The sequence below is a fragment of the Symphalangus syndactylus genome, chromosome 6, assembly GCF_028878055.3.
Source record: "Symphalangus syndactylus isolate Jambi chromosome 6, NHGRI_mSymSyn1-v2.1_pri, whole genome shotgun sequence".
Classification (NCBI taxonomy): domain Eukaryota; kingdom Metazoa; phylum Chordata; class Mammalia; order Primates; family Hylobatidae; genus Symphalangus; species Symphalangus syndactylus.
Genome location: NC_072428.2, coordinates 118793119 through 118812742, shown reverse-complemented (window position 1 = coordinate 118812742; position 19624 = coordinate 118793119). Strand labels below are relative to the sequence as shown.

General features: G+C 38.9%; 1 protein-coding gene across 10 annotated transcripts in view; it reads left to right on the top strand.

The window, feature by feature from the left end:
* The window catches only part of TNPO3 (transportin 3), a 106081-nt gene that overhangs the window by 68280 nt on the left and 18177 nt on the right, over positions 1–19624 (top strand). For 6 of the 10 annotated variants that reach the window (XM_055283953.2, XM_063641604.1, XM_063641605.1 and 3 more), the window contains 9 exons: positions 1735–1874; positions 4925–5116; positions 7548–7639; positions 9477–9553; positions 11754–11814; positions 12666–12806; positions 15845–15961; positions 16812–16906; positions 19163–19319. In XM_055283953.2, coding sequence (XP_055139928.1) covers positions 1735–1874; positions 4925–5116; positions 7548–7639; positions 9477–9553; positions 11754–11814; positions 12666–12806; positions 15845–15961; positions 16812–16906; positions 19163–19319 — 1072 coding nt within the window. Of the gene's footprint in view, positions 1–1632; positions 1875–4924; positions 5117–7547; positions 7640–9476; positions 9554–11753; positions 11815–12665; positions 12807–15844; positions 15962–16811; positions 16907–19162; positions 19320–19624 lie in introns of all 10 variants that reach the window. The other 4 variants (XM_063641606.1, XM_063641607.1, XM_063641602.1 and 1 more) reach the window with 3 other exon arrangements.

Genomic DNA, 19624 nt, shown 5'->3' with positions numbered 1-19624 from the left:
TGAATTGCTGATACCATGTTTTAAGCATTTCCTAAGAGTTGAAATTATTTTATTCTTGATGCTAGGAATAGAATGCTGATTTATTTTTCCACCTAAGGCTCCCTTGTGGAAGATGGTATGGTAAAGAATTTGTTAGACTGTTTAATTGTTGGTACTTGCTTAAAAGCAATTGAATAGACACTAATTTGGGTTTCCTGCTTTTGTGACCTTGGGTAAGTTATCTTTACAAAATTAATTACATTGTTTCAGAGAGGCAAGGCATAGGCACCTTTTCACCTAAAAGAGCCAGATCTAAAGGGCAATTAACTGTTTTTGTTATTGCCATTGAAAAATTTCAAATTATTCAAATTTTACTTCTAATTGCATAGAAATTCTATTTATGACACGAAGCCCTAGAGACAAAATTTGCTTTGTGCCGTGAGTATATAAATCAATGTTAATATGTACCATGCTGAATTGTGACCTGATAACCTGCAGTCAAGCTCTGTATTCAGTCTTGATTGGAGAGATGGTTAAGGGAGATATTTATAAAAAGCACAGTGCTTCTTTCTTAGCTGCCTTTCAGGGCCTCGTCAGTGGCATGTTGTTTCTAATCCAGTAAATATCCAAGGAGGTAGAATAGGTTTATTTTTCTCTATTAAGAAGTCCTGGTCCTTAATTATGTACCACACTATTTACTCTTAAACCAATTTTGGTGTCATTTTGAACCTTCTGTGACAAGTCTGAAGATTATTAAAATCATTAATATTCTAACTAATATGTCTTGGTTTGAAAAATGATGGCTAGATAGTCTTCATTAATTGACTTAGTGTCCCTAGGAAACATAGGGCATAAATGTGAGATTCGATATATTTTTTTGTTTATATGTATTTCAAGCCAACTGCATGATTATAATTTTTTAGTGCATATAAAAGGACTTAATAGACTAGTTTATTAGCAGAGGGTGGTCTTGCTGTAATCCAGGATATTATTTACATTTTAAACATCTTTCATTTCTGGGTTAAGTTCTGCCACTTTGGGGGCATCCTTCACTCTACTCAAAAGGCCTTTAGCCAGTATATTTTGTGGGGGACAGAGGGAGGAGAGGGAACAGATAAACTCATGGAGCTATGGAAAGTGTTTGGTTAACTTTAATTTTCCCTCATGTTCCAAATCGGGACAACTTAATCTATTCCTGCAGCTTATTTTCTTGTTCTTTCAGTTAGTGAGCTGGCTACCCATACTTACTTGTTCTTAAAGTTTCCAATATCCAGCTATAAGAAATCTTTTGGAGCATAACAACAGAGAATGGTCTATGAGAATTATTCATTCATCTGTTTAGCCATTCAGCAATATTTATTGAGTGCCCACTATGTGCCAGGCACTGTTCTAGGTGCTGCAGCTGTAGGACTAAATAAAATAGATTCTTTAAAAGAAGACATTCATCCACAGTAAATGTCTGCCTCTCCAGTTTAAAGAGCCTGCATTTAATAGCTTGATGTGTCTTTAGACACTTTACTGGCATTCAGAAGATTAAGGAGCAGTATGCTTTTCCTGAAACAATATCTTTCATTTCTATCTTTTCCTCTTTTTTGAGGATTTGAAAATCTTTCATAACAAATACCAAGTACTTTTATCTTAATGGTTATTTAGAAAGAAGCCCTTTAGTAATGCTGTGTGTCATCACAGCCTGTTATTTGGCCAGAATATAACCTCTGAAATCAGTAACTGTGAGTACTTACCGCCTCTACTCAGGGAAAACAATCCAACACTTGTGGAAGTCCTAGAAGGAGTTGTCCGCCTCCCGGAGACTGTACATACGGCTGTGCGATACACCAGCATTGAATTGGTTGGAGAGATGAGTGAAGTCGTTGATCGAAATCCTCAGTTCCTTGGTATGTGTAATCTCTCTCCTCTGCCACTTCTAACTTGCCATTTTTCTGATTTTTCTTCTCATCTCTTACTTTTGCATGTGTTTTCCTTTCTGTTTTTTTAACATGGAGTGTTTATAGAAACTGAGAGTAAACAATATGTTGTAAATTAGTGCTTATTTGATATAACATTTGTAATCTGATCTGGGAGAAGGACCTTTGAAAGATTAGATCTACAGATAGGGAAACAGTGAACAGTTTGCTTCTAGTACTCTGTTTAAGCATGAACATTTCTATCTCTGTTAGTCTTTGGCATATGCTTGAGCTAATCAGACTCTTACAGTTTTAACATACTAGAAGCTACTAAAGGACCAAAGCAAAGGAGATAATTTTTCACTTGTAATACATGCTCCATTTAAAAGCCAATAATTATTCAAAACTAAATAACTGCAAATTAAAATGAAGACTGTTATATAACCTCTGGCTGTCCTTATTGACTTGAAAAAATAACTAAAGGTCATAAGTAACAACTTTAGAATTGAAGGTAAAGTTAGAAATGATTTATTCTAACCTCCTCATTTTATAGACAAGGAAACTGAGGCCCAAAGAGACGAAATAACTTATCCAGGGTAATATATATCAAGCCCTGACATTTAAGAGGGATACATTCTGAGAATTTTAGGAATGCCAAAATTTGTGATTAGTATTATATCATTAAGTTGGATGTGTTTCCTGTGTATATCTTTATTATCGCCTTTTTACTTGATTTTATTTTATACATCTGTTTTTAGTGACTGAAACACATGCTAAAAAAAGTGAATGTGTTCTTTGTTTCTATACACTGAGCTGCTTTCTAAGTTCAACGTACTATTTCTTTTTTTTGTTGTTTTTGTTTTTATTTTTTGTTGTTTTGAGATGGAGTCTTGCTCTGTTGCCCAGGCTGAAATGCAGTGGCCTGATCTCAGCTCACTGTAACCTCCACCTCCCAGGTTCAAGTGATTCTCCTGCCTCAGCCTCCCAAGTAGCTGGGATTACAAGTGCGTGCCACCATGCCCACTAATTTTTGTATTTTTAGTGGAGACAGGATTTCGCTATGTTGGGCAGGCTGGTCTCAAACTCCTGACCACAAGTAATCTGCCCACCTCAGCCCCCCAAAGTGCTAGGATTACAGGCGTGAGCCACCACGCCTGGCCCAACATACTATTTCCAAGTGATTTCAAAATGGCTGTTTTTTAGTTCTTAGATTTCTGCACTTTATCTGGCTCAACACTTGGCTTTCTTTACTGAACCATTTTTCCACCAAGAAACATAGTAGATTTGTTTGTTTTAATACCTTCAGTTAATGTCCAGAAAGCAGCAAATCTAGGTTGACTTGCAGACTCTTATCAAAAGATTTATCATTCACTGCCACCTTGGAGTATCTCATTCAGATTTGTGCCTCAGCAGTAGACAGATTGCTCTGTGTTCATACTCAGAATAGTCAAAACCACAAATACCCAATTTGGGAATCACGGAAGTCTACATTATTAGAGTTGCTTGGGCTAGGTTCTAGATTCTAGGTCTTTTGATTCCTAGACTAAACAGGGTAGGGTTTTGGTTTTGTTTTTTTCTTTTTGGTGGAGATAGGCAGATTGTGCTGAGTTTGGGCATTGTATTGATCATTAGACTAGAAATGGACATAATGGTTTTAAATGGGCTTTAAGACATTATTATTGGCCAGGCATGGTGGCTCACACCTGTAATCCCAGCACTTTGAGAGGCTGAGGCGAGAGGATCATCTGAGTTCAAGAGTTCGAGACCAACCTGGCCAACAGGCGAAACCCCATCTCTACTAAAAATACAGGAAAATTAGCCGAGCTTGGTAGCGCATGCCTGTAATCCCAGCTAGTCGGGAGGCTCAGGCAGGGAGAATCACTTGAACCTGGGAGGCAGAGGTTGCAGTGAGCCGAGATTGCGCCACTGCACTCCAGCCTGGGTGACTGAGTGAGACTCCATCTCAAAAAAAAAAAAGAAAAAAAAAAAAGATGTTATTCTTTTGATTCTTTCCACTTTTTCACAGTTTGCTACAAGGTCAATATAAAGTACTCACAATGACCTTTAACAATACATGGTTTTTTTGCCCAGGCATGGTGGCTTACAGTGGTAACCCCAGCACTTTGGGAGGCTGAGGTAGACGTATCATTTGAGGCCAGGAGTTTGAGACCAGCCTGGCCAACGTGGTGAAACAATCGTCTCTACTAAAAATATAAAAATTAGCCGGGCTTGACACATGCCTGTAGTCCCAGCTACTCAGGAGGCTGAGGCAGGATAATTGCTTGAACCTGCAAGATGGAGGTTGCAGTGAGCTGAGATCATGCCACTGTACTCCAGCCTGTGGGACAGAGTGAGGCTCTGTTCCCAAAAACAATATATGGTTTTTCTAAGGTTTTTTCCTATAGAAAAAAAATCTGATTTTTATAAAAGAAGGTAAAAAGATGAGTAGAATTAGCTCTATAGAAATTTAACTTTATAATAAACTTTCTTGGAGCACTTATATTTGGTAAAATTAAAACATAGTGAATTAATTCATCTAGAAGTGCTAAAGATTCATCTGCCTATTTTTAAGGCCTTTTGTAACTAGAAAGAAGGAAGTATAAAAGTTTCAGCTTTAGACAACTATCCTTGTCCTGATTCATATAGGCTGTTTTACCAAGTAATTCATCTCTCGGTATAATTGTAACTCCCTGAGCTTTGCATTCTTTCTTACGTTGCCATATTCTTAATACCTGGATTGCCATATATGCTCTTAAGTCAGTGGTTTACGAACTGCTCTGTGAATCCCTGGGAGTTACGTTGACTGCCCTGAGGGAAGAAATGGAAGATGAAACAGATGGTGCTCAGGGCCTGTTGACAATATGTAAGTGAGATCAGCTCCATTTTTATGTGTTTTATTTATTGTGGTGCTGAACACATTTCACTTTTTAAAAGGGTTCTTTTGCTTTAAAAAAAGAAAAGCAAGTATACCTCTGTTCTAATAAACTAGAAGTTTTCCTTTAGTTTCAGATATGTAATCTCTGCTTGGCTTTTCTTCTTAGACCCTGTGTTGGGCTATTTGATGAAAGGCCTGTGTGAAAAGCCCCTGGCTTCTGCTGCAGCCAAAGCCATTCATAACATTTGCTCTGTCTGCCGAGATCACATGGCTCAGCACTTTAATGGACTCTTGGAGATTGCCCGCTCCCTTGATTCCTTCCTGTTGTCTCCAGAAGCTGCTGTGGGCTTGCTAAAAGGTATTTACTTGATGTTAACCACTAATAGTCACCTCAAAGCCACTACTTGGGGTAATCTTATATCTGTCATATCCCAGTTTTTCAGTTGCAATGTACTTAGTGTTTAAGAATTTATAAGATGAGGAAGATGGCTTTTCCACTAGAGGGGATAGTGTTGACTATATGTACATGCATTCTTTTCTTGGACTATCTTAAGCCTATATAATTAATTAATACTACTTGCAGTATATATAGCACCGACCTAGATTTGGGTAGAGACAACATATTCAAACTAAACATGGCTGCTTTTTAAGTTGGAATAATAAAAAGGGAGACCAAAGAAGCATTGCCATACCAAAGAGGTAAGTGGGAGTAGAAGTCAGGGGTCCTGGTCTCTTAGCAGCCTTTAACTATTACTGATCAGCTTCTACTCAGTGATTGTCTATCCAGAGGCAAACAGCCATTGTGATGAGGCTCAGACTTAATAGAAGAACTAGAGATATTAAGGCTAGGGGAAAAGACTTAGAACAGCCTTTAAGCCTGGTGGCTATTTTTAAATATTTGAAAGATGGTCTTATAAAAGAAGGATCATATTTATTTTATGAGTAGTCACTTGTCAGCCATTTATAGGGAAGCATATACTGGCTCTAGGAAGAAAACACTTAACCATACTTTCTGAACACAGATTGGGGTGCCCTGTGAGGTAATGAAATTCTTATCACTGGTAAATTAGAGAGATTGAGGTATATTAAAGGATTGGGTAAAATAACCTGTGTGATATCTTCTAAGCCTCTGTGACTTGTTAAACAATTAGCCTTGGCAAGAGTGGATGGCCTTATTTGTGAATTCTGTCCTTTGTTATTCATATGACCAGATTCCTTACCAGCTAGTGTGACTGTGCTTTTTTATATCAGATTGTCTTTTTGTACCTTGGGTTTTTGTTGTTTCCCTTCATAGGCACAGATAAATCAGAGTCAAATATTCTTGTCATTTTCTAGTGGAATTTAACCTTGATATTGAAGTGAGGTCTAACCTGTAGTACAATGTGACCTCCCAATTTTCAGTGGTATCTAATAGATGTAGAAAATGGTTTTCAATTTTTATTTATTTATTTATTTTAGAGACAGGGTCTTGCTTGTTGCCAAGCTGGGATGCAGTGGCATGGTCATAGCTCACTGTAACCTTGAACCCCTAGACTCAAGTGACCCTCGTGTCTCAGCTTACCAAGTGGCAAGGACTACAGGTGCACACCATTGTGCTCAGCTGATTTTTTAAATTTTTAATAGAGATGGGGTCTTGCTATATAGCCCAGGCTGGTCTTGAACTCATGGCTTCAAGTGATCCTCCCACCTTGGCCTCCCAAAGTGCTGAGATACCAGGCATGAGCCACCACACCTGGCTGAAAACTTTTTAATATAACATACTTTTCTATAGGAATTAATTAAAAGGAAAATCATGCTGAAATTAGGCTTTTCCCTCCTAGTTTTAAAGAAAAGTCTAACTCATCTATGGCTTATAGATGGCCAAGCAGATTCACTCTGTTTTTTTATTCAAATTTGAAGGTTTAGGGATAAATTACTGTTCTGTTGAATGAAACTTCAGGAAATGAAAACATTTATATTCAAGGTGGTTTTTTTTGACCTAGAAGGGACCTAGGCTAATATGTAATCCTTTGGATTTGGGGAAGGTGTTTCAGCAGTTGGTGGGTATAGAATGGGGATTGCAGCAAGAGGGAGGCTGAGTAGGAAGGGTCTGGACCTTCTGTCTCCACTTGAACCTAACTGCCTCTTTTGGTTTTTCTTTTTAACCTATTTTATTGGAGTTCTAACTCAAGATTCGTTTAGGAGGGAAAAAGACGGGGGTAGGAGGCTTTTGTAACTATTTTTTTTTTAAAAAAACGAAAGAAAGGCAAATTTAACTGTTACTTTGCTGTTCAAATCACTTATTTCATAAAGAAACTGAAGCCCAAAGAAAATGTCTCTCATAACCTCACAGAGAGTGTTATGGTGTAAGAGTGAAATCTCTAATTTCAGCCCATTCTTCTAAAAGCATTATGTCAGAATTTCTCTTGTGATAAGAATTGCCGGAAGTATTTATCAAAAATAAAGACTCTCTTTGACCCACTAAATCAGAATCTCAGGGAAGTCTGAGAAACATTACACTATGGTATACATTTTAAAATATCTTTGCCATTGGCTTTGTGAAGGAGATTTTAAAAGTCTTTGACAAATATTAACTTCAGTTGTAAGTGTTAATCAGTCTTAGCCTTCTGAGCCAAATAAAGAAAAAACTGTAAATAACCAAGTGTTGTCATTTTAAAAAACAATGCTGATCTTTTTAAAAGAATGGAACCAAACCAGTTCACTTTTTCTGGTCACTCATACGATGTAGACCAGTTGAGTTACCTCAATTCAGCATTTATTTTTCATTTGTATCTTCTTTTGTTTTTCAGGGACAGCACTTGTCCTAGCCCGATTACCTTTGGATAAGATTACTGAATGTCTTAGTGAACTATGTTCTGTTCAGGTTATGGCATTGAAAAAGGTAAGTCCAATTAAGGAAGGTGTGAAACAAATATAAGATGTTTACATGTTAAAAATGAAAAGATGAAATTACTTATTTACAGATCTTTTATCTACCTAGAAAATCCAAGAAAATGCACTAAGAATTTATTAAAATTAATAATGCAATCAAAGTAGCTGCATACAAGAAATAAGTATTTCAGAATTAATAGATTCTCATTATATCAGTGTTAACACAAAAACCAAAGTTTATAAAATGTTTTAAAGAGGTTTGTCGTGAGCCAGTATGAGTGACCACAGCCCAGGGAAACCCAGTCTCGAGGAGTTCTGAGAAAGCGTGCTTGAGGTGGTGGGATTATGGTTTGGTTATATACACTTCAGGGATGTACGAATTACAGGCAAATACATAAATCAAAATATGGAAGGTATACATTGGTTTAGTCTAAAAAGATGGGATGTCTTGAAGTGTGGGGGCTTACAAGTCGTAAGTGAATTCAGAGATTCTTTAATCTGCAGTTGGTTAAAGGAGCAAAAAGCTTGGAGCTCGCAGAAAGGAATGTTTAAGTTAAGGGTGCTATGTCAGAGTCAGCCATAACTCTGACAGTTTAGTAAGATTGATGGGCTATATATGTGACTTAACTCTTGCCTTGTGTGGCCTCAGATCTTGTTTATAATTTGGTAAAGGAGTCTTTGATCAGCTGGGTATCATGGCTCATGCCAGTAATCCCAGCATTTTGGAAGCTTAGGCAGGTGGATCATTTGAGGTCAGGAGTTAAAGTCTGACCAACATGGTGAAACCCTGGTCTCTACTAAAAATACAAAAAATTAGCCAGGTGTGGTGACGCACACTTGTAATCTCAGCTACTCGGGAGGCTGAGGCAGGAGAATCACTTGAACCTGGGAGGCGGAAGTTGCAGTGAACCAAAATCGCGCCATCCTGGGTGGCAGAGCAAGACTCCATCTCAAAAAAAAAAAAAGTCTTTGATCAGTCGCATGATCTCCATTTAACATTAACGCTGGCCACTTGCACCTAAACGCCAAAAGATAGGGAGCATAACAAAACATATCTGACCTCTCTTCCCATCATGGCTGAGAGCTCCGTTTTTAAGGTTTCTCTGGGGTCCCCATGGCAACAGGAGGGGCCTGTTCAGTTGGTGGGAGACTTAGGATTTTATTTTTAGTTTACATTGGTAATCATCAGTTAGAAAATGTAATGGGAAAAGAATTCATTCAAGTTAGCAATCAACGCCAGAACCTACCATGTTTCCTTAAAGGATATTTTAAAGATGTCAACTCTTCTCCAGTTATATTTATAGTGCAATAACTTTAGACATACCAATGAGATTTTTAGAACTTGATAAAATAATTCTGTAGTTCATCTCTGATGATTTACTAATGGGATTATCTAAGAAATTTTTAGGAAAGAAGAGTAAGAGACAATTTGCTTAAAATATATTACAAAGCTATAATAATTTTAAAGCTTTATAATATAAAGCTAAATATATAATCTTTTACATATTGTGTAACATAACATATATATAATCTATATTATGTAATATATAATAATAATAATTAAAGTAAATAGGAAAAAATCAAATGATACTGTTTTCTACTCCTCAGTAATCAGTAAAATGTAGCAATATGTAGTCTTGGCCAGGATGCAATAAGATGGAGGAAAATAATTTGACAATATAAATTAAAATTTGCACCATTTGAGTAACTTTTAGGACTTTATATACTTTTAGGACTTTATATAAGGAAATAAGCAGAGATTGAGACAAAGGTTGATGTATGTTGCAGTGTTGACTGTAGATTTGTACATGTGACAATTGGGTGTTAATGTCCTTTTGTCTCTTCAGCTGTTGTCTCAAGAGCCCAGCAATGGCATATCCTCAGATCCCACAGTGTTCTTAGATCGCCTTGCAGTGATATTTAGGTAAGAAAGGAGACTCTGGGTGCCTTACTTGGGTTAAAGGCTCAAATGAAACCATTGTGTATTGAAGTAAGCAAGTATTTTTTCCTCATACTTCCAAATATCTCCCTGTGTTTGGAGACTAATTAAGCCAGCTGTTACCTGAAGTTCTGGGGCAAAGGCAAATTCTAAGAATTCATTCCTGGTAGGTCTTTCTGTTAAAATACTCTTTAAAAAGTGGAAGGCCAGGCGCGATGGCTCACACCTGTAATCCCAGCACTTGGGAGGCCAAAGCAGACAGATTGCTTGAGCTCAGGAGTTTGAGACCAGCCTAGGCAACGTGGCAAAACCCTGTCTCTACCAAAAATATAAAAAATTAGCTGGGTATGGTCACATGGGCCTGTGGTCCCAGCTATTTGGGAGGCTGAGGTGGGAGGATCACTTGAGCATGGGAAGCAGAGGTTGCAGTGAGCTAAGATCACGCCCCTGCACTCTAGCCTGGGTGACAGAGTGAGAACCCCATCTCAAAAAAAAAAAAAAGACTCTTTAAAGATAGAATTCTTTTGGTCTCCAGTTCTGTGGAGACCAAAAGACCAAACTTTCACATATATCATCATTCCACATGCATCAGAATCACCTGGCCTTATCAAAACACAGATTGCTAGGTCCCATCCCTTCAGTGTCTGATTCACTGGATCTTGGGTAGGACCTGAAAATTTGCATTTCTGATAATTCCCAGGTGATGCTGATGATTCTGCTTGCTAATCCAGAGACTATACTTTCAGAACCATCGCTGTATATAGTGTATGGGTACAAAAATATAATGAAGTTTCTTCAGTGATCAGGTGAAATTAATGCATCTTTGAAGTGAAGAGGAGGAGCCTAATGATTAAAAAGGCATTTGAGTGACAGTTTTCAAAGAGTGATTCTTACTGAGTAACATAATTTATAATTTGTGGGACCCATGTATAACTGGAATGTTACAGTAATCATTGTGTAGAAGCCTATGTGGGATAAATATTTAAAAAGGTAATGTGTTACTAGTTATTGTCAACAGAGATCTTTCTCTGAGTTGGTGCAATGTTTTCCTTTTATAATTAGGAGAGCCCTATTAACAATGCCATTCTGAGAACCTATTAACAGTAACCCTTATTTCACAGTAAATGAAAGAAAATCTGAAATAGATGTAAATACTTGAATTAAAGTTAAAATTAAATTTAAATTTAAATTAAAGTTAAATTTATCAAGTTGCTGTTGAGCTTTTTAAAACTAAAGAGTAGCTTTCCTTTAAAGTAGTTTGTAGTTAATTATGTGTGTGTGTGTTTTTTTTTTCCTGCTTTTCTTCAAATTAGTGGGCTCTTGAACTAGACAGAGGAGTTGTATTTGGTTGATTGTGGAAAGTACATTGGATTCAGACTAGAACTACAACATCTTTGGACTACAGTTCCTATAGCTTTTAGTCTTTTAATGCAAGGAATGAAGCAATACTTGGTTTCTAGTAGTGGATTTAGACAACCTGTGTATGTTTTTTTGTTAATTTGGAAGAAACTACATATTCAGGTTTGGTTTTGTTGTTGTTGTTGTTGTTGTTTTTGTTTGTTTGTTTTTGAGATGGAGTTTTACTTCATCCACTTGTTGCCCAGGCCGGAGTACAATGGTGTGATCTCGGTTCACTGCAACCACTGCCTCCCACGTTCAAGTGATTCTCCTGCCTCAGCCTCCCAAGTAGCTGGGATTATAGGCATGCGCCACCACCAGCCTCCCAAGTATCTGGGATTACAGGCATGCACCACCACGCCTGGCTAATTTTTGTATTTTTAGTAGAGACAGGGTTTCACCATGCTGGTCTTGAACTCCTGGACTCAGGTGATCCACCCGCCTCGGCCTCCCAGAGTGCTGGGATTATAGGCGTAAGCTACTACACCCAGCCCATATTTGGGTTTATAAAGGGAAAAATGGAAAAGATAGCCATAGTGCCTCACAGCCCATCTACCCAAAGTTGGATTGAATTTGCATGTTCTATTGGAAGTGACTTAAAGGTGGCCAAAAAATGATAGGATGATTTAAAGTATGTGCTTATAAAGGTGATGTAAGTAAATGACTTTATCATCTGGTTTTCTTTATTTGGTGAAAATGATATTAAGTAAGCAAGCAGGGATCAGGGCTCTGGGTCCTCAGTGAAACTGGTCTTTGTTCACTATTTTGGGCTGTTGTCTTTTCCCAGGCATACCAATCCCATTGTGGAAAATGGACAGACTCATCCGTGTCAGAAAGTCATACAGGAAGTAAGTGCTAATGGATGCTTGTGGAATCAAGGCTTTCTTCTTTTTTCCTTACAGGGCTTTGGGTAACTCACCTGAGAGGATACTGTCTTCCAAGTTCATAGGGAGATTCAGTTTGTTGATGTGGTTTCAATGAAATGAGGGACAGAGCCATCCAAATGTCTTTTATTTTAGATTTGATAACAAAACAGGCTGTAAGGGAATGCATTGAAAGGCCAGAGAAGTGGTAGAAAGAGATTCAGTGTGTGACTCCTAGAGTTAACTAGGAGGCCTGATCAATACCAGCAGAATATTTTTGACAAAGCTAGTGACTTCATTTTCTTCAGTGATGACTTACTTCCCCTCTACTTTTTTCACTGAAGGTTATGTGAGGATCAAAAGTCATGTTTTAAGAATTGCTTTTGAGACTTCAGAGGAAAAATTACATCAACACTAAATACTCTTTAAGTGTCCAATGGTCTCAAATGATGCCATTTCCTTAACTCTAGTCCTTTTGTTCAAATTCTTCCACCTTCCAGGAACTATCTTTAAACATCTCTTCCTGTATAGCTCGTACCAGATTCTTTTCATAGCCTTTCGGGAAGTCTGAAGTTTAGGAAATTGTGTATCTCTGTCTTTTAGCAAAGTTAGACATGCTCTTCCAGTTCTAAAGAGGCACTGTTTTCTCTTGTTAAGTGGTAGGGTTTTGTGGTGGGTAGTCTATTGAACCTGAGCATGCTGGCCATGTGTCTTCCCTGTACAGAAAGTTTTGTCCCAGTTATTTAAAAGCTAAATGAGGTGTTACCAACTTAGCAGTTTTTCAGGTCCTAGTTGTTGATTATTTTCTTTCTTGTGCCCTTTTACTTTTGACCCAGATATGGCCAGTTTTATCCGAGACTCTAAATAAGCACCGAGCTGATAATCGGATTGTAGAGCGTTGTTGCAGGTGCCTGCGCTTTGCTGTTCGCTGTGTAGGCAAAGGATCTGCAGCACTGCTGCAGCCACTAGTCACACAGGTAAAGTTATCTGTTGGCGGGGGCACGTGTTCCATGTACAGAATTTGAAATAGGCAGGGTGCGGTGGCTCACGTCTGTAATCCCAGCACTTTGGGAGGCCTATGCAGGTGGACCACCTGAGGTCAGGAGTTCAAGACCAGCCTGGCCAACATGGTAAAACCCTGTCTCTACTAAAAATACAAAAATTAGCCAGGCATGGTGGCAGGCACCTGTAATCCTAGCTACTCGGGAGGCTGAGGCAGGAGAATCGCTTGAACCCAGGAGCCGCACTGCACTCCAGCCTGGGTGATAGAGCAAGACTCCATCTCAAAAAAAGAATTTGAAATAGGAGCCTTAAGAACAGAAACTTTGCTGATGAAATGAAACACTTTTGTATTTATTAACAAACTAAAAAAACACTTGAAAGAGATTAGTGCCTGTGATAGGTACAGTGTCTATAAGGGAAACAGCCTAAAATCACTTCTGTATAGTAGCTATAGCAGTATTCTGAGTAGCAACACAGTCCAGTGTGAAATTCTGTGAAGCGAATGACTTGGGCTCAGTACTTACATACTAATGATAAGCATTTTTGTATTGAGATCCTTGGGAAAAAAATGTAGCAAGTCAAACTTTGCTGTTTCTTGGCCCAAAGGGATTTTCTTCGATCTTGGCCACAGTTAGTTGTCCACAAAAGTCTCTTGTCAAAAAATAAATTTTACTCTTTTAGTCATTAAGATTGATGTGTAATTATGATGGTATGACTCACTAAATGATGTTCTCTAAAATCATATTCTCATCTAGAACTGTATGAGATGCCTATGCTTAAGTCACTAAGTAATTGTGTTGATGTTAACCTTAGAGCAGGGCCAGGATGCCAGTGCCCAGGGCACAAGATTTAGGGACACAAGGCAAAGTGCCAATCTGGCATTTGCAGGACTCTGAGGTGCTTTCTGAAATTTTGTACCCATGCTGTGAGGAAAACAGTCACAGAGCTCCAGGCTAGAGTCATACCCCACCCAACCTGAAGTGACCATGCTCCACCTAGGGAGAGCACCTAGGGTGCAGATTTTAAGGAGGTCCTGGCCTTAAGAATGAGTTCCCCCTGGCCAGGCGCGGTGGCTCACGCCTGTAATCCCAGCACTTTGGGAGGCTGAGGTCGGTGGATCACGAGGTCAGGAGTTCAAGAACAGCCTGGCCAAGATGATGAAACCCCATCTCTACTAAAAATGCAAAAAATTAGCCGGGCGCGGTGGCAGGCGCCTGTAGTCCCAGCTACTCAGGAGGCTGAGGAAGGAGAATCATTTGAACCCGAAGGGTGGAGGTTGCAGTGAGCCGAGATCGTGCCACTGCCCTCCAGCCTGGGTGACAGAGTGAAACTCTGTCTCAAAAAAAAAAAAAAAAAGAGTGAGTTACCCCTTAAATTCTGCATCATAGGTGCCCTCAACCACAGGCACAGGCATGCTGGTGCAGTGTTGGTACTTGGATAACCTTGCCTCTCTAAATTGTAGATTTGATTAAAGGTTGTACAGGTAAATATTTCAACAGAATTTTAATTTTTAGTGATTTCTCTACTTTCACTATATGCTGAGCACAATAATGTATGTTTGCATTTAGGCGATTGCCACCTCTGGTCAAGTGTCCCCTTCAGTGCAATACATTCTGGATCTACTACAACTTGATAGAATGCCCCTTTGCTATTGGAGGATACCATCATGACTTTGATACTGTTTTTTAATTCCTGCCAGTTAAGTATATGACCAACCCAATAGAGTAGGTAGCACTATTATATAGGAAGTGTGTTCTAGAGTCAGTACATGTGACAAAAATGAAAATTATCCTTAAAAAATCCCTTAACTCAGGAGCCAGCAATCTATGGTCAGTGGCCTTGCCACCTATTTTTGTTTTTGTGTTTTTTTTTTTTAATGTTTTACTGAGCTATAGCCATAATTCATTTAAGTATTATCTATTGGTCATTTTTGTGCTACACTGGCAAACTTGAGTGGGCAGAAGACTGAATGGCAGACAAGATCTATACTTTTTACAAAGTAGCCCTTTGAGAAAAAGGCAACCCTTGACTTAATCATTCCTTAGTAGAGCATATAATTTTGAGTTTACAACATGGAATGGATTCATAGCTCCCATCTCATGCTCATCCCATGGCATATGACAATAGAAGAATTAAGTTACTGTATCCTTTCAGTCCCAAGTTCATAGAGTTGAATTTATGTAATAAGATCAATACATATGTACTGTGGTGGCATTTTAAATAGGCTAGTGTACAATTGTTTCTTAATTCTGGGAGGATAGTGGAGTGAAAATTCTAAACAAATCATTTAAGCGCATATTGTGGCCGGGCATGGTGGTGCACACCTATAGTCCCAGCTGCTCGGGAGGCTGAGGTGGGAGGATCCCTTGAGCCTGGTAGGTTGAGGCCACAGTGAGCCAAGATCTCACCACTGCACTCCAGCCTGGGCAACAGAGCGAAACCCAGTCTCTTAAAAAATAATAATAATGTGCATATTGTATTAAAATTTTTGTTGAAATCCAAATATCTTCATAGAAAACACTATTTTTTACTTAAAAGATAAAATAGGTTTAGGAGCAACTCAAAATTTAAACAATGCTTTCACTGTCTTCTCCAGGATGAAGGTGTTTGATACTGTTTTCCCAACTATGGCTATATATCCTATTTAAAAAATATGACTTATCTACAGTGCAAATGAGAGCAACTTTTACGTACTGGATGAAATATTCTGTGCTGGGGTTTTGCAAATAGTCCATGAGCTCCCTGATAGCTTCCAGCTTTAAGTATTAGACAACTCTTATACAGCATTGTCTTGGGAAGATGAAAGTTCAAAGAGTTGGAAGAATAGAGAACCTGAAAATCATTTGAGATATTGAGCCCTATGTTTCACAAAATAGTGCTAACAAGCTTTATACTATGTTGCCTTAAAGAGAAGAAGCCAATCTATCTCTGAATTTCTTCCTGGAGACAGCTTCATAAGTCGGTACTTTTTGAAGGACAAAGCATTGAACTAATTGTTTTTTTCCCTCGACAGATGGTGAATGTGTACCACGTACATCAGCATTCCTGCTTCCTGTACCTTGGTAGTATCCTCGTGGATGAATATGGCATGGAAGAAGGCTGTCGGCAGGGACTACTAGACATGCTCCAGGTATCTTTTCCATGAGGAGTGTAGACGCATCAGGCCTAGAGGGTCTGAAGGCCTAGCAGCGTATTCTTTACCATGTCTTTAATTGTGTTGCTTGTTTGTTTTCCCCCAGGCATGTTGATTTCCTAATAACAGGGAGGTGGAAGCTTCCCAGTTGTTCACAGAACAGGCCTGTTTGAGAGAATGAGAGACTGACCACATGAGTGTAATGATTATTACATGTTACTGCCTGGTTTATGCTCTTCCAGAGATAGGGTGTTTGGAGGGGGGAGGAGGTGAGAAAAATGAATCTCTAAGCTCAAGCATTATTGTATTTTTAACTTCTTGCCTGGAACAGCCAACTGACTAGTTTACTTAGCAGCAGGGAGGGTTTTAGAGTTAATAATAGCATTCAAAACAGATCCTCAGATACTGCTTTTCCTTCCCTTCCAGCCACAGAGGGGAATATTGAGTTGAAGAATGTTGTTTCTTTTCCCAAGATGTCTTTTCACTTAAAATTGATATTTCATAATTATTATAAAAACTTCCACTCCCTTAGTGGACTATACCTAAATAGAATCTTTGCTTTCAGAAATTTCTAAAACTTTGAGATGACGTCTGTTGAGTTTTATCAGCTAAAATCTGTGTCCTCAACCCTTTCTTAAATGTAGATTTCATAGGTGAAAACTGTTTATGTCAACTGGGAAGGATTTATGTCTTTCTTTTCCTGATCAGATTCTCATTACAATCTTTTTCTTTTCCCAGCTGTGCTTTTCTTCTTTGTTCCTTTTGTACTTATTGTAATATTTGGCAAGTCTGAATGCTATGGCAATTCTGAAAAAGAATTTCTTTTAAAATCACTGTTCTGTTTTAGGCACTGTGCATTCCCACCTTTCAACTCCTAGAACAGCAGAATGGTCTCCAGAATCACCCTGACACTGTAGATGACCTGTTCCGGCTAGCCACCAGGTAAATCCTTCTGAAGAGCCCATTTCTTAATTGCTCATCCTGTCACTGCTTAGTCTTGCCATCTGACCCTTGGTTGTTTTATTCTTGTAAAATGAAGTCACTGGAGTAAGTAGATTAATGATTCATAACCCAAAGGTAAAATGCAAGCTGATATATCCCCAGCAATGACGCAGAGTATTGCGGGAAGCAAGGGATAAAGGAGCTGAGTTCCTGCCAGGAAGGAGGGCACACACACAAGACAATGCAGTGTGCCTGGCAAAACACTTGACTAGATCATCTCTACAGTCCTCTGTAGGTTTTAACTGTTCTTGCTGTTGCAATTTCATGTTTCACCTCAACTTTCTCTTTGAGGAAGCTTAGCATCCTTCAGATATAATCAGTTTCGGAATAAAGAATGTTTGGGATTTTAAGATGCCTTAGCAGTTATCTCATACTGTATTTCTCAGCTCTACTCACAGCCTACTTTATCAGTAGCACTGATAATATGATTGCCAAACTTCTGCTTGAATTCCTTAGTCCCTAACTAAGGAATTTGAACCAAAACTGTTACCATATCAGCATTTAAAAAAAAAAAAGAAAAATCATTATTTTCAAAACAACAAAAGCCCAACTGTTATATCATTTACAAATGCAAAGTAATATTGACTTGATTGTTTCATCTTAGGATTGATTTTTTTTCTTTTTTCTTTTTTGAGATGGAGTCTCTCTCTGTTGCCCAGGCTGGAGTGCAATGGCATGATCTCGGCTCACTGCAACCTCTGCCTCCGGGGTTCAAGTGATTCTCCTGCCTCAGCCTCCCGAGTAGTTGGGATTACAGATGCCCACCACCATGCCCAGCTAATTTTTGTATTGACGGGGTTTTGCCATGTTGGTCAGGCTGGTCTCAAACTCCTGACCTCAGGTGATCCACCCACCTTGGCCTCCCAAAGTGCTGGGATTACAGGCGTGAGCCACCGTACCTGGCAGGATTGAATATTGAACACTTTTTTTTTGTTAGTTTTCGTATAGGTTAGAAAAACCTTTTTTTTCTTTTTCTTGTTTTGTTTTTAGTTGATAGAATTGTTGGATGGGCTATCACCCTCTGTTTTCTTTCTTTTTTTTTTGAGATGGAGTCTCACTCTGTTGCCCAGGCTGGAGTGCAGTGGCGTAATCTCGGCTCACTGCAAGCTATGCCTCCTGGGTTCACGCCATTCTCCTGCCTCAGCCTCCCAAGTAGCTGGGACTACAGGCACCCGCCACCACACTCAGCTAATTTTTTGTATTTTTAGTAGAGACGGGGTTTCACCGTGTTAGCCAGGATGGTCTCGATCTCCTGACCTCGTGATCTGCCCTTCTCGGCCTCCCAAAGTGCTGGGATTACAGGCCTGAGCCACCACACCCGGCCCACCCTCTGTTTTCTTAGGGTATGTATTCCTTGGAAAACTAGTCCCTAAAAATGTTCTTTGTACAAATGATGAAACAAGTTTGGAATATACTGTATCTTTTTCTGAAGAGATTCTCCCTGTATATTAAAGGAACTTAGAAATCTGATAGTAGTTTAAAGCAAAAAATAAACAAGCAAAACTACTTTCAAAATCCAGCAGCGTTTCCCAAGCTTACTTGAACACACAACCTTTTCTTTGAGGGATTCCTGTTGACGTCCTGGGAACTGGAATTCTGTGAACTTTAGTTTGGGAAATGCTGTTCTAGCATCTTTAGGACTTTTTAACCTAGGAGAGTTTCTACTTGTAAGTCCTTTTGACTGGTCTTTCTTGATTTATAAAATCTTAGTTGGAAATAGGGTGTGGTGACACCTCTTTTAATATACTAATCTAAGATATGGTCCTTTTTTTTTTTAACAGCAACTTTAGGTTCACTGCAAATTTGAGTGAAAAGTTTCTCCCATATACCCCTCCCTCCTAACACAGACAGCCTTCCCTTCTATTAGCATCCCCCACCAGGGTTAGTACAAACAGTGACCATATATTAACACATCCTTATCACCCAAAGTCCATAATTTATATTAGGCTTCACTCTCAGTGTACATTCTGTGGGTCTTGACAAATGTGTAATGATGTGTATCCACTGTTATAGTATCATACAGAATACTTTCACTGCCAAAAAAAATCCTCTATGTTCTGTCTATTCATCCCTTCTTCCCTGAAGCCCCCACCAACCACTGATCTTTTTTACTGTCTTCATAGTTTTGCCCTTTTACCCTAGCTGCTTTTATAGCCTAATCTTGTCATTTATACCTAGTCTCACTTTCCACACCAGGTTTATTCAGCGTAGCCCTGTCACCTTGCTGCGGAGCCAAGTAGTCATCCCTATCTTACAGTGGGCCATTGCCTCTACTACCCTGGACCACCGGGATGCCAATTGTAGTGTCATGAGGTTTCTACGAGACCTCATTCATACAGGGGTAGCCAATGATGTAAGTATAAAAATGATACCATTTCTACTTAACAGCTTTTATCTCCTATCTCTTTGTCATTCCTTAGGAGAAAACCAGCATCCCAGTATTTCCTTATTTGATCTATATTGGTAGACATATATCATAGTGGATCATTCACTAGCCAAAATATCAACTAAGACACTTGTGCTGTGTGCTTTAGGCTGTATAAAGCAGTCTAAAACTGTTCATGCTCTCAAATCATTTGGTGTCTAGTTGAAGAGAGAAACAGGTTTAAAGAGTTAAGTAACAACAGGATGCCAGTATTTGGTGTTTTTCATTTGTTT